The sequence below is a fragment of the Molothrus aeneus genome, chromosome 3, assembly GCF_037042795.1.
Source record: "Molothrus aeneus isolate 106 chromosome 3, BPBGC_Maene_1.0, whole genome shotgun sequence".
NCBI classification, from domain to species: domain Eukaryota; kingdom Metazoa; phylum Chordata; class Aves; order Passeriformes; family Icteridae; genus Molothrus; species Molothrus aeneus.
The window spans coordinates 94,420,993-94,436,144 of NC_089648.1; the positions used below are offsets into that span (position 1 = coordinate 94,420,993).

Consider the following 15,152-nt stretch of genomic DNA (forward strand, 5'->3'; position numbering starts at 1 on the left):
TTTAAAAAAAAAAATTACACAGCACACTTACAAAATTCAAGAATAAGAAGATAAAGCATCCTATTACTTTACAGGCATTTTGCTTGAGTAAGAGCTTCTGGATTGAGCCTGGAATTAACGGCTAGTAAACAGCTTTAGGATTTGGCCTGCCGTTTGTACCTGCTAAAGTCTTCTTTATCCAAAAGTACTAGAGGAGTTTGACTCAACAAAATATAAATCATGTTCTCTGCTTTCCTTAATGCAGACAGCACTCTACGTCAGTGCTTTTATATATACACATATATATTTATAAATAACTACATGCTTGAATGCATCAGAGAGTTTTCCGAAAACCAAAAGAATGTGAGGTAAGTGCCAGGATGGTGCTGAAATTTCAAAGGAAATAAACCATGGTGCTAAAAGCTGTGCTCTTTTCACCCTCAGCAACATCCACTGGGTCCTGTTACAAATGTGACCATTAGTAAGCCTTTAGGTTCCTGTTCCTTCGTCCTCTGAGGGACAACCTGAGTTAATCAGAGAGCACAGAGGTAAGAAGAAATCATCAGTCCCTTTGGAAATCAACTGGGTACAAGCAAAGAAGAAAAAAAATTGACTGGCAGAGTAACTAAACAGCCACTCAAACTGAAGTCTTATGTCTTAATTTTGAGTAGTATATTAGAAAACCCCTATATACTCAAAAAAGAAAAATGCTATTTTTTTCACCTCTCCATTGGAAAAAGAATTTAGAAACACTTCAGGCGGGTTTTTTTTTTGGTTGTTTTTTTTTGTTTTGTTTTTGTTTTTTTTTTGTTTTGTTTTGTTTTGTTTTTTTTGTGATTTCATTTTTCTTTTTTCCCCTCAGGATGCAAGAGCTGGCAGTCTTACCTGCTATGTCTTCGGGGAAGACAAAGGTTTGTTTTAATAAACATGTATTGAATGATTCAATGCAGAACTGAAACAGCAAGCCCAGAGGACTCAGCCTATCTAGACACGTACCTGCCTTGATATATATATATATATATATATATATATATATATATATATATATATATAAATTTTAAATATGTGTCATCCAGAGGTTAGTTTATAAGAGAGAAAAACTATTTAAGACACTTAATTACAAAGATCTGGATTGCTGTTTCATCCAAGGTCATGAGCAAAAGTACTCTTTTTCACTCCTGTTTTTGAAGAATTTGCACATAATTTAAACACAGTTTTAGATGTTTGGTAGAATGTCCCAGAAGACACAGTTATAATATCACAGCAGTATGATCACTTGAAATTAATTAAACTATCTCAAGAGTATTAAGTCCATCCTCATTCCACACTAGAGACTGCAAAAGTATACAGATGTAAAAGTGTGTTTTGGGAGAAGCAGCTTCCTAGAAACAAACCTGAAAATGAACAAACTACTCCAGTTCATGTGTACCTCTCTCAAAGATTGTCAAGCCCTAGGGTTTGACAGCAACTTGTTTCAAAGAACCCACGAGACTAATTTCAATATGTTCTTCCATATTATCCTGTTGACTGTTTTCCCCATATTCTTACCAGTCTCTACCAGCAACTTAATTTGGCAGTTGTTTTAGCTCCCAGCCTCACAGAGAATTGTAAAGCTAGGTGTATCTTTAGCACTATTAATTCATCTGCATCCTCGTTTCCCTGCTACATGCTGAGAAGCTGTGTTGTCATTCTGCTTGTTCTTCCACCAGTCATCCATTTCTCTAACTCAGTACCTTCAGACAAAGACAAATAATACAGGAATGAGACTTTCATCAACCATGTGATAATTAATCTTCATAAAATTGTTAAACAATTAAATTCCTAGCTCATGCAGCAGTTCAGCATCTGCCAAAATAAGTGTCACTTTCAGAAAGTGAAGGGAAAATAACACATCACAGACTTAGTTACAGTTTTACTGAGGTTAGGCTCAGTTGCAGTAAGTCAGAAGTGCATTCATGCTAGTCTACTGTCAAGTAGTTTACTGGCACATGAAAAGCACTGTATCACATGCTGCTGAGGGTGTCAGACCCAGCAAAAAGAAACAGTTCCATTTGTTGTTTCCTTCCACGTAATGAATCATGCAAAGCTGACTTTCTGATTTTGTCATTCACTTATAAATGTATTTTTAGAAATTTACTAGCCAGATACTTTTTACAGCTATTGAAAGTGAAGAGAAGTAACTTTCTCCTCAGGCAAGGAGGGAGCAGTAAGAGGAGCTGCTGAGGAGCAAGGGCTGTACAGCCACAGGGATGAGCACACAGAGCACACTGCTGAGTCCAGACAGAAGAAGGTTGCGAGAACTGAAATATTAAGAGTTTTAACAATTTGAGCTGTGGTGACAGACAGGTCATACCTTTGAGATATTAGCTCAACAGAGATCATGTTAGGAATTATAAAGGTCCATCTCAACAATGATGACTGGGTTATCATCCTGCACAAAAGACAGTGACAACTGTTGTCTGCAGTGATTTAGAAAAATGCAGGATTATTTAAATGCTCGGATTATTTAATCATGAACTTGTATATTCTGCATTTGTTACATGAAAGAAATTTGCAGATCAGTAAATGACATCCTCCAGAACTGTACCTCTTACGTGCCATCATTTTCACAAGGTGTCCTAACAATTTTCCAGTGTTCTTCATTAAATACTGTTTTTAATCAAATTAATGTGCTAATGATTTTTTGGAACATCTAACCAGCAATTCCCAGGGCTAGACTGCAAGGCAACAATTCTATTCTCCTGCCAGAAAACAGTATGAACTGTATGTGTAGTGATTTGTTGCCACCACCTGCACAGCCTCTAAAGGTAGGGAAAGCAGCCCTCAGCTGGAAATTAATCCACAGATCCATACTTGGAACAGCACAACCTGCCAAGGTCACATATCCATTACACATGTATGCCTCACGTTTAAAGACAAGGCCAAAAGACAGAACTTTATTACTGAGCCTTCTCAAAATACTGACTACAGCAGATACCCTGTGGGGTCAGGAGCCATGACTGTGATACACGCTGCACTGGGATGAAGGCACTCACTGGTGCACTGCAGGATGCTAAATATAGACTGGGAGATGAATGAGCCTCTCTAATATACTGATCCCATTTCCAAAACCAAAATACACTTCGGATCTCTTCATCAGTCAAGAGATCTCTCTTCTGCAATTGTTTCCAGATCTTTACAACCGTTCACACTTTCAGCCAGGATCATTTTCATCTAAGTCTTACTTTATAGAGAAGGATACAATTTTGTCATGAATTATTAAGCTTGAAAAGTACAATCAAAATTTTGTAAAATCATATTTCTTATATAAATGAGCACTCTGCTAGTAAATGTTATCTTCCAGGTAGAGATCATATCTGAAATGATATGTTTTATCTCAACATATCTGAGTTTTCAGTCACTATCCACTATATTATTTAACTCCTATAATTTTTGATAAAGGCAAGCCAAAAAAATGCTATGACCTTTCACTGTGGTAAGGAACTTACAAATATTGATATATGAAAAATCCTGGAGAGCAAAATCATTCAAAGGATTTTTCCAAGTAAATACTTTCCTGCTGAAAGTTACTGGTGTGGTATTGTGTTCTGTTTGGTACAGTTACTTCAGCTCCAGCTTTCCCATTCATGAACATCAGCAATAACAACATTTAATCTAATATTAGTATACTTTTAGATGTCTTTTATATTTCATGTGTATTATTAGCTCAGTTATGGTTTCAAGAAAAAATTCCCTGAGGACTGCATTTCTCACCGAGTTTCTGAATTCCAGAGGGTATTTAAGATGCATCTCCCCAGGTTTTCCTCCAAATGTAGATGTAGCCATGCTGGAGGTCAGACACTGGACTGCATCTTGCTGTCCAGCTGCAGCTCTTCCCATGAAATGACCTGTAAGATCAGCTAAAAAGTGACCTCAGCTCCAGCAAAGAGTGGACCCAAATGGGAATAAACCAGCTGAGGCTCAGCTTCAGCAAGATTTACATGAATATTTACCAAAGGAAAAGCAATCAGGAATGATTGTGAACAAAACTTTCATGTGATATTTCCTCAGATCTGCATACAGGATCAAGACCTCGATGGAAGGAAAATGTAAAGGTCAATACCATGTTTTATTTACATATAAATCCAGTAAATTGACTCAGACTATTGCTTCAGCTTTCTGTCTACAAAAAACAGGTAAAAGGGGGGGAGGGGTGAAATAATAAATTTCTTTATTTGTTTTTATTATTTTATTGTCTTGTGCTTGTCTTCTATTATTAACAGAAGACAAGCACATTTCTAACCTGAAAGTAATACACAGTATCAATCAAGTATGGTTAGAGTCAAGTAGACCTTCATGAATTCTCCCTTCCCTCAATGATTGTGTTCCCACAGAGAAAGATAACTTCTTTTGCCTCTGCAATGCCACAAATGCTCTCACCATAACTCTCCTCATGTAATATCTCCAAACAGCAAATTCTCATGCAGAGCGCCCACATATAACATGGGAGCATTGAAGATTTCAGATTAGTCCTACCTCTCTCCAAGGAAGAATTTCTCAAGTAAAACTAAAGAAGCTTTATAAAATCTCTGTAATTCAGATGACTTTTTGCCATCGTTAATGAAGGAAAGAGCATTTATCACTGTTCAGTTTGATGGTTTCTAGTAATTACTCTGTAAATACCTAAATCTATTAATAACACCACTAAAAATTATGTCTACAATAATTTTCAGGATGAAAGTCAAAATTCCTTCCAAACGTATTTGGAATTCAGGACCATCATCTGTCTCATCATAGCCAACAATAACCTCTAAACTCCAACACCCCACCCAGCAAACAAATTATTTGCAAAGACAAATCACGAGTTTAGTCAGCAGTCAGTGTGACCTTTCAGGAAGGATAACTCTCTTTCAGACTGTATCTCCAACCATTAAATGAAATCTCTATTTTCCAAGCTTTAGGGGAAAGAAATACGTCTGCTTGAGCAAATTGTATTATACAAAAATTTACAACATCCCCAGACATTAGCAAAGCTGTTTGTCTTTTATTCTGAATTCTGCTTCATCTTCAGTCTGCTGATGTGGTTGGGACATATCAAAGAGATAAACATGCACAGATTCATCAACTAGAAGCTGAATAAGTCACTTGAGGGCATGCACACTTACTGTAACTAGCCATAGCTGCACCTGAAGTGTAATGGAACCTCCCTGAAGAAGAAACATTATATTAACATTTCTAGTAAGTGTGGCCCAAGGTGCAAGAAAGGCCTATTGAAGTGAGGTGGGGGTTGGTCTCTTCTTCAAGTAACAAGCAATAGGGCAAGAGGAAGTGGCCTCAAGATGTGCCAGGGGAGGTTTAGATTTGGTTTGGATGTTAGGAAAAATTTCTTCACAGAAAGGATTGTCAAGCATTGGAACAGGCTGCTCAGGGAAGTTATTCACTCTCCTGTGACAGGGCAGTTTCACTGCTAAAACCATGCACTTACAGAGACTTTTCTCACAGAGAGAGTGGCCTACATTTTCAAACTCATTGCCAAGGATCAGTGGCCCTCCATCTCCACCACCTATAGAAATGCATCTAAAGCACTATTTCATCTTAATTTTCCCACAAAAGGTACTCTCAAGTATGTCAGGACTCTCACCCATATTCAGAAAGGCCCAGCAGTAACTTTTAAGTGCACTCCTGTCACGAGAGCTTCAAAGGGAAAGATTTGTGCATTTACTTCTAGATACCATGGTTATGGATGAGCTTAGGCCACGTAAAGCAAATAAATTTAATGCCCTAGGAGAAGTTAGATGCTGTTTCTGACTGAATGACCTCAAGAGTGTGTGCAAGTGTTCTAATCTATGACACAAGTAAAATAGGAAGTATCTGAATGTGTTCAGTAGCATTTTTTTTCTCAAAGCATAAAGTTATTCTCTTGGTTTGATCATATTTGACTCCTGGTACCAGCCTGTTCCTTCCATATGGTATCAGGTATGACTGCAAGAAAAGAATTAAAACTCTACAGAAATCTCAAATGGCATTTATATGTTTGCTTGGTCAAACTATGGAGTCTCAAAGCAAGAAGGAAGCCAAGACAAACAGGAATATATTGCTTAAATCAAGACCTGGGCAAGTACTGAACTTCCTTTCTTCATTATTTCTAATCAGTTTAAGAGCATGATTCATTTGTTAAACTTCATTCTGTACAAGTGGGGAGAAAAAAGTGAATTACCCATTGAATGCACAATAGAATAATGAAAGGAAGCTGCAGGTACTTCATGCATTTGAAAATTATTCACTCTTCAAGAAAATGCTTAGAGACATATTTATGTCCATCTCTGTTAAGGAAAACACACACATTTATGTTTGAAGATTTTCTTGGATGAAGTCCAAACAGAAAATTTCAGATATGCCTGGCTGGAGGACTGTGTCCACCTCTGCATCACTGGACCAGACTATATATATTAAGAAATAATCACATAGTCTTTCAAGCAGAAGACACTGTCTGAGACTACACTTCAGTGCCCCAAATGATGAACGTTTTGCTGAGCTTCCTGTAACGCAATTACACTGCAACTCACATAGCTATCACAAGATAAATCTAATGCTCAACAGAAAATTGAAAATATTTCTTGATTAGGTGCAGCTGACCTATAAGACAGCCTTTGAACTTTTAATTAATATCTTTAAAGGAAGGGGGGTTTTGCACGTGAAAGGGCAACTCCTTAAAATTATTTTGCAATTGATAAACTGAACAGTTCAAGAATTTTCTACCTTAACTGACCTGTGGTGGCAATCCCTTGGGTAATCTACATCTGCTCTCTTACAGGAAATCTGTAAAACCAATTTACAAAAAGAAATAACAAAATCTTGCACAAAAACAAAGAGAAAAAAAGAATTGCAAGTTCTCCCAAACTCAGTATATTTTATATAACACATGTTTACAAGTGACTCTTGATGCACCGGCATTAACTTAAAAACCAAGAATGCATGCTGTATTGTGTTATGGTTTGAGAAATGGTATGGGTGCTAATGTTAATGAGAAAAAGCAACATTTATTGTGAAATAAAAACATCTGCCTCAGTAGGAATAACACAGTAAATTATGTCTACTATGTATACATATTAAAGATTTTTTGTTAGATAGTATTATTCATGCTTTCTACTCCATCTTTTCTAAATGAGAGCAGAAGACTATTTTGCTTCAGTTAAAATCAGTTGCAAATTTCATTAATATTCACTATTTATATTAATGAAAATATGAGCCATATAAGAATGCTAGACACTTGGCAACTAAGTTTTACCTTTGAATTAATAAGAAATAACTACCTTACTATAGTGAGATTTATTTGCACTGTCAGCAGTTTACATTGTCTAGGAATAAAAGGTTTTCCTTCTATAGAACGTCTCCATAAAAAGATGATTAATAAAGTAACAAACCATGTGCTTTTCCTTTCCACTGAAACAATTATGAAAAAATTAACTGCATTTTTATGAGCTTTGTTAAGTATATTAATTATGCTTATTCTCATGAATAGGGAAATCACTATTATTAATTGAATAATCATTGGTATTCCATTTGATGCTACAATTATTTGAAATTATTGTGAAATATTAGTTCAATTGTACTTTCATCCAATTCAGGAAACTTAATTAAGTTACAATCAACAGTAAAACAGGGTGAATAGCTATTAAAAATATAGTCAAACTTGGAGCATGCAAAGAGCATCAAGTCTGAATAGATATCATTACCTACTTTTGATTTAAAAAGTTAAACAACAGAGAAACTTTAAAAAGTGTCCAGTGAAGAAAAGTGTCTAGATCATTAACATACTCTTCAGGGCCTACTTTGAAAATCTGTCACATAAATACTTTCTCACAGGCAATTAAAATCTTTATAAATTCTTCCTTTAATTCACTAAAACCACTTCTCCTTTGAGAACACGTATTTTATTCCATACTAGAAATTCATATACCATCCCTTAGAATAAATCTGTAATTTTGGGTAGGTTCTTTCATCACATAAGACCACAGAAAGTTACCCAAGAGTCTCCACATCCTACAAGACACTCAAGAAAAAAGACAAGAAATGCCTCTCCAAAGACTGGCACACCAAGAAAAATAGATCTGAGATAGGAGTCTCATCCCCACATATAATGCTCATTGCATGGGTTTTGTGAAATGAGAAAAAATTACAGCAAAAAGATAATTATAAAAAAAACTCTTAACTCATATCTTGCTTTAGGAGGAGGAAGATTCTGCTTGCAAAGGTTGCAGATTAATTTGAAACTCCAATACTAACCTACTATCCACATTCCTGAACACAATTCCTAATCTTATTTAAGAAATAAACCTTATGACAAATAGAAGAAAGTCCACGTGCATGAACTTTCCCTCATCCAGTTCTTGGTGACTTTTTCTCAAAGCAAGCCTTTTGCAGTCTTCTTTGTGGAAAGCTGTGGGTCTATCTTGATTTTATAGAAAATTAGGTGCTTCCTCTGGATAACCATTCTTGAGTCAGAAAGTAAGGCTAATACAAATGAGAAAATTTAGTAGATCAATCCTCAAAAACTAAATGTGATTTTACTAAGGTAGCATAAACATTCCTGATACTTATCTACTGAAAATCCTGAGGTGGAAAATAACTCTCCAACAACAACAACACAACATCAACAAAAAGCACCACCACCACCACCACAACAAGAATAAACAATCCACTCCCCCCCAAAAAAAGAACAAGAACAAAAAACCAAACAACAAACCAACAAAAAACCAAGCAAAAAATAGAAGCTAGATGTAATTTAGTGCCCATGACAGGGTTCCAGGAGAGGTCTGCTGTCCATAAACAGCACCAGGAAAGAGGAGGAATTAAGCATGGCTGAACATTCAATCTTCTCTACTAATCACAAAGAAGAGGACAAAGAGGGTAAAGTTTTTAAAGATTGTGCCATCTCCACTGCTCTGGTCAGTACACAACAACTGAGACAGAACAAGAAAATACTGGATGCGACCATAAGCATCTATGAGCACAGCTAAGGGAAAAGCAGACATCTGCACCTGGTGCAATGCACATGGAACAATCCCATGTATCCATTCAGGCTGGGAACCCACTGCTTGGGTGGCAGGCCCAGCAAAAAGGCCGTTTCTGTGGACACAGCAGGTTGAGAAAGGCAACAACATGCTTTTGTCAGAAATAAGGCAAGCAGCAAGCAACTACACAGTCTGCCACTGGGACTGGCAGACTGAAAAAGTTTTCTTCTCTACTCAGCATGGCCTCAAGCACTAGGGCAGTCAGTGATCCTTCCCAGATGAACAGGGATGTGAAGAAGACAGAGGAGATGCTGGACAGCAACCATGATACTCAGGAGCCTTGAGCTTTTGTCTTGGAGCAGTTGATGGAGCTGAGCATGTTTGGTCTGACAGAAGGGTGATCTAACAGGTGACCCTTCAAGTAGCCTACATCTGCTTGAAGGTAAATCAAAATGATAAAGAAGCCAAAATCTTCTCAGCAATGACAGAACATATATAAAGGGACAATGACCATAAATTGCCATTTAGGAGGTTCAGGGTGGCTCTTCCATTCTTCCCTCCTCATGTAAAACCCCCTCTTTTTTCAACAGACAGGTTGCAGACCTGCAGGTTATTCAGCAAGGTGGTGGGATTTTCATCCAGGGAAATTTAGGACCTGTCTAGACAAAGCCACATCACAGGACTGGGAAAAGTGTATCTCCCAGCTGGACTGGGTAACTTCCTAAGGTTCCTTCAAAACAATGTGTAGGTGAGAAATATGCACATGTATAGAATCACAGACTGCTTCAAATGAAGCAAATCACTGCTGAAGGGCATCTAAATATCCACTTTAATTCATTGTACCTGAAAGAAAGTGCTACTAAGGTTTGTGTGCTACAGTTAAAGAGTTTTAAATTTGTAACTCCTCAGCACCTAATAAGACTTGATTTGCTACATATTTATGTCGTCAACACTGTTGTTTGTTAATTGTAAACATCATGTTTTTATTTGTTTTTACAAACATATAGAAATATATTGTTTTTACAAACATATAGAAATATATTGTTACCCTAACAGCAACAGATCCTGACTCTAAAATGGTGTCTGAAAAGATGAAAGCTGTAGAGTTACCCATATAGCACCTGGAACTAGTTCATTAGTTGCTAGAAGATGGAAAAAAGAAAGAGATAAAATAATTTCTCCTACTTTCATAGCATGAGAACAAGCAAGTCCTTTGGGTGTTGCACATGACTGGTTTTCTAATCAGAATATGGAGCCTCCATTATTATACCAAGGGCACGGTGTGATGCAGCTCTGTTAGCTCACATGCAAAGACCTGCTGGTCAATAGCCATCCTGATCATTTCTGAGCTATATCCTTTCCAGCAGATCTGGAAGGCTAAAATAGCTAGTTAAATCTTTGATAGCATCATTACATTTTTTCCAGAAATAATTTTTCGGTCTTTTTTCCATCAATAACGCAAAAGACAAGAATAATACCATACAGGCTCTTGCAATTCAGCTAACACTGCATCTTTTCTTCTGCAGTGGTCAGTGGGGGATGTCCATGAAAACCTATCAATACAGGCCATGCAACGTGCTACCATCCTTGTGCACACATCCAGATGTGTGATTTGGTATTCAGAAGCTTACAGAGCAAAAGTTGGTAGCTTTGTAAAGAGAAGGACATCCCCACAACAAACGTCAAAGACTTCTGCATGGAATACATTACAAAGAAGTCAGTAAGAAACAGGAACTTTATTATTCCTGAAATAAATCCAACATGTTAAATTAGGAAACTTATGCAACTAATTATATCCTACCAGTATAAACAGTATCAAAGAGCAGTATTTTTTTCTGAACATCTCATGCCATCTCATTTTCAGAATGTCAATTAAGAACAAAAATAATACAAAGCCCTTATGATAACTGAAGATGAAACCCAGAGTTAAATTTGCAACAAATCTGGAATTCCCCTTTGATCATTCTAAGGCAATGGCTGCACATTTTTATCACACCAAACAAGCCATAATAAACTGCAACAGCAATAACACAAAGAAATCCTGTGACATTCCAAGACAATGCTTTTGAAAAGTTACAATATCACAGCCTTTTAAAGTAAGCACACGTGTTAAATATGCACATTGCTCCACGTGTAGGTGATGTGGTGTGGCATAAAGAGGTATCTGAAATAAAGGTTTTCAAAAACTTGCAGGAAAGATCTTAAATTTTAATAGGAGTTTCAATGTAAAGAACTACTGAGGCATACAAAAAAGGATTCAAGAAACATGTCATTTATGGCTCTGCTCCCCAGCACAACTTTACTGAAATCAAAGGCCTTTGCTCAAGAGCAACTTCTTCCCCTAGCTGCAGAAGTTTGCAAAATAGCTGTCTTTTCTAGAATCTGGCAGGTTTGTATTTCCAAATAAACTAACCAATTGACTTCTGAATGTAGGTCACAACACTCATTCCTTAGGTGGCTGGCCTATTTTTATCTTATTTGAAAGGGCAAGAACAAAAAAGAAGAGTTAACTGGGCATACTTCTCAGCTCTGAAGTGTTTTTCCCTATGGGAGTGATACCTTAAAATATCACTGATACCACTGCATGAATGATTTCTTATTTGTAACAAATCTTCAATTCCCCAGTTCTTATTTAAAAAACAAACACGCAAATCTAAACTGCTAGATCAAAGCCTTTAGAACCAAAACTCTGTAACCACCCTTGCATGACTTCAACCTGCATATCAGAGTGAGGTTTCAGGAGACCAATGATCTACTGAAAAGGTCTCACCCCAGATAGCCCATTCCTGTAACAGGAATAGTACAGAGCTATAACGGGCTCCACTGCAGTCAAGAATAGCTTAGCACTGGTAGAAACAGACATCTCCTCCACGTACTTTGTAATGTCTTTGCAACTCTAAGCTACTCGTCTCAAGACTTCTTTTCTCAAATAGCTGTGGCTTTTTTGTTTTGGTTTGGTTTTTAATTCTGTAAGAAAGTCTGTTTTCCAAGATGCAACTATATTCAATCAAGTGGCTGGAAAAAAATGAGCCTGGAACACCATAAATATGATACTATTATCTGACTGTGATTAAATCAGAATTATACAAACACATTAAAATAATTTGTAGACTGTGGCATCACTGGCAACAAGGATGGCTGTCAAACTGAAATCCAGTGGAACTTCAAATGCACCTTAAACACTGTATCAGTGACAGATACTTTAAGGTAATATTATTACTAGGTGTCTTATACTACAGTAGTGTTTCAAGCTCTTTCACACAGATCTGTTCAGATAAAAGATGTAATGCTGGCATTACATTTGCCAAAATTGCCATTTGCAATTAAAAATTAAAACTGGCACTCTTTCTATGCAGGCAATTATCTAAACGCAGCTGGCAATCTTCCTTGTTTACAGCGCTGCTGTGTCATGACTTCACTCTGTTTGGAAATTTACCACCTTTTTTTTTTTTTTTTTTTTTTTTTAAGGTTTAAACTTCTCAGCTGTATTTCCAACTCGAACTTTTCTGGTTTTGAAGATTTCTATCATGAGTTCAAACAAAAAGGTCCAAAACTATCATTTGAATATTTTGGCTGGCAACTTTAGGCACTGACATAAAATGATTCCTAGTACATATTTTGGTGGCTGTTGCAATACTAATTAACAACCATCTAGGCCACAGGAAAACACCTGTAAGGACCCAGACAGCAAAATGTACCAAATAAATGCCCTCCAAGAAGAACATTTTGGGTGTAAGAGTTGATTTTAAGAGAAAAACAGAAATAATGGGAAGATCCTCTAAGTGGACAAAAATCCTTTTACTGAATAATATATGACATAAAGCACATTTCTATTACTTGCTGTCTATAGTAATTGTCATCTACTAAATGAATCTATCCACAAAGTACCTTATTAATAAGACTGCCATGTTTTTGGCACATTTTTACCTACAACAAGCTGCTTTTAAAATAAGATTTGAGGGTTCCCCTACTGCTGGGAGAGGAGCACTATTTATGCTGTCAAACAGCTTTTAGGGAACAGTTGCTTTTTTAGCCAAGATGCTGCAGCCGCTAGCTTGATTTCCATGACTATCATGGAACAAATACAGTTACTTACAGCTTATCAGTTAAATATTCTGATTCGTTTATGATGTATTTCCTATAGTCAGACATAACAATAAATTGTGTTATATCCCCAATACAGGGATGCTTAACTTCCTTCCTCTGTAATTGATCACGTTTTCACCCATAAATATGATCCACTGTTACGGCTCCTTGACAGACTTTGCTGCATGTTTTGCTCAGCCATCAAAAAGGATTTTGAGTAGGGCCTTTCCCCCGAATACTACCAAAACCCATAAAAACAGAGGATTGCTAATGAACTGAGGAGCATGGCTGACCCCAAGGATACTGCAAGCAGCGACAGCCACGGGTCCCCTCGCACAGGTGTCCCGGGCAAGCCTCTTGAAGTTAAAGCAGCGCAAGTTTCGCAGCGCGGTGACAGTACCGCTCTCCGCTGAGAGATGGGACGGAACATATTTCCCTCACGGGCTTTTTCAGGATGAGTGGGACAGGAACCGTCACTTGCTGAGATCAAAGCTCAGCAGCGGCAGGCACCGGCGGCCGCTCGCTGCACGCTGCCAGCGGCAGGTGGCCGCACCTGAGGCGCAGCATCCCGCGGCGAGCACCCGCGTGGGAAGGCGCCGTCACCCGCACTCCCTGCGAGGCGGGGACCAGGCGCGCCCGGAAAACACTCTGGAGGCAGAACCGAGCGCTGCGGCTCCGCGGCGGTAACTTTTCAAACCGCGCAGCGCTCGGTGTCCGCTCGGCAGGACAGGGGCCGCGGGTACCGCTGGAGTACCCAGTGCGCCCCGCCGCCGCGGGGAGCACCCGGCAGCCGCCGACACCCCACGCTCCGTCTAATCTCGAGGCCGGAGTGCGGCATCAGCGGGAGCGCCGCGCAGTCTCCCCCCGCGCAAACCGGCTGCCTCGGGCGCCCGGGAGACCAGTGAGCATGTGCTCCCCGCCGTGCTCCCCGCCGTGCTCCCCGCCGTGCTTCCCGCCGTGCTCCCCGCCGTGCTCCCCGCCGTGCTCCCCGCCGTGCTCCCCGCAGGTTCTCTGCCGGGTGAATCGAGCTTTCCCCCCATCACCTCCCACTTAGGGCTGTGCGGGATTTCCCGCCGCCCGCGGAGAGCCGCGCCGCAGGTGGCAGCGGCTCCCGCGCCTCCGCTGACTCCTCCCGGGCACTTTCGGCGCGACTCGCGGGATACTCGTCCTCCCCGTGTCCCGGCAGGAGTGATGCCCGGGGACCGGAGGGGCAGGCAGGGAAGTACCAGCCGCGCCGTGCAGCGGGGCGCTGCTCAGGACAGATGTGGGAGGCAGCCCGTGGAACAAACGGGAGGGGTCGGGACAGAACAGGACGCGACAGGACGGGAGGAGAGGGGAGCGGGTCGGTACTCACACGAAGGCGTGGTAGACGAAGGCCCATCCGCGGGGCCGCTCCAGCACGTTGTACAGGTAGTTCTGCAGGCGGCGGTACTTGGCGTTCCTGCGGCAGCTCGGTCCGCTGCTGTAAGACAGCGGCTTCCCCAGCAGGCTCATGCGGGCGCCGTGCTTCTCGCGGCGGCCCTCCCGCAGCCCGGCGGGGGCGGCCGCGCCGCCGGTGCCCAGGAGCAGCAGGCCGTCGCCGCGGGCCGCTGAGCTCGTCAGCGCCCTGCCCCGGCCCGACTCCACATCCTTCATGCCAGCTGCCGCGCCACTCTTCACCCAGAGCCCCGCGGAGCCGCCCTCCTCCCCGCCGCCGTGGTTGCGGGGCATGGCATCACCCCGGGCGCCGGAGCGGGCGCCGGGGCCGCGGCGGAGCAGGACGCGGGCGGCGGCGGCCAGGCACCCCGCGGCAGCAGCCCGCAAGAGGCAGCGGGGGCCGAGGGTCTCCGGGCGGCGCCCGCGGGGCGCGGGGGCGCGGGCCACTTTGGGCGCCCGGCGCGGCGGGCCGGCCTGCGGCAGCTTCGCGGGGGCCCCGGCGAGGGAGCGGGCGCCCCCCCGGGCGCGCTCTCCTCCCGGGCGGCGGGGCCCCGCCGCCGGTCCCCGCAGCGCCGCCCGGCGTGGCTCCGCGGCCCGGGACGGGGAGGAGGGAGGGAGGGCAGCTCCTCGCGGCTCCGGCGGAGAGGCCGCGGCTCGGCGGTGCCCGCCGCCGCCCGC

General features: G+C 41.3%; 1 protein-coding gene across 2 annotated transcripts in view; it reads right to left on the reverse strand.

The window, feature by feature from the left end:
• The window catches only part of KCNQ5 (potassium voltage-gated channel subfamily Q member 5), a 279,890-nt gene extending 265,119 nt beyond the window's left edge, over positions 1 to 14,771 (reverse strand). Inside the window, exon 1 of one of the 2 annotated variants that reach the window (XM_066547411.1) lies at positions 14,413 to 14,771. In XM_066547411.1, coding sequence (XP_066403508.1) covers positions 14,413 to 14,768 — 356 coding nt within the window. In that variant the 5' untranslated portion in view covers positions 14,769 to 14,771. The remainder of the gene's footprint in view (positions 1 to 14,412) is intronic. The other variant, XM_066547410.1, reaches the window with a different exon arrangement.
• Between the last annotated feature and the right edge of the window lie 381 nt (positions 14,772 to 15,152).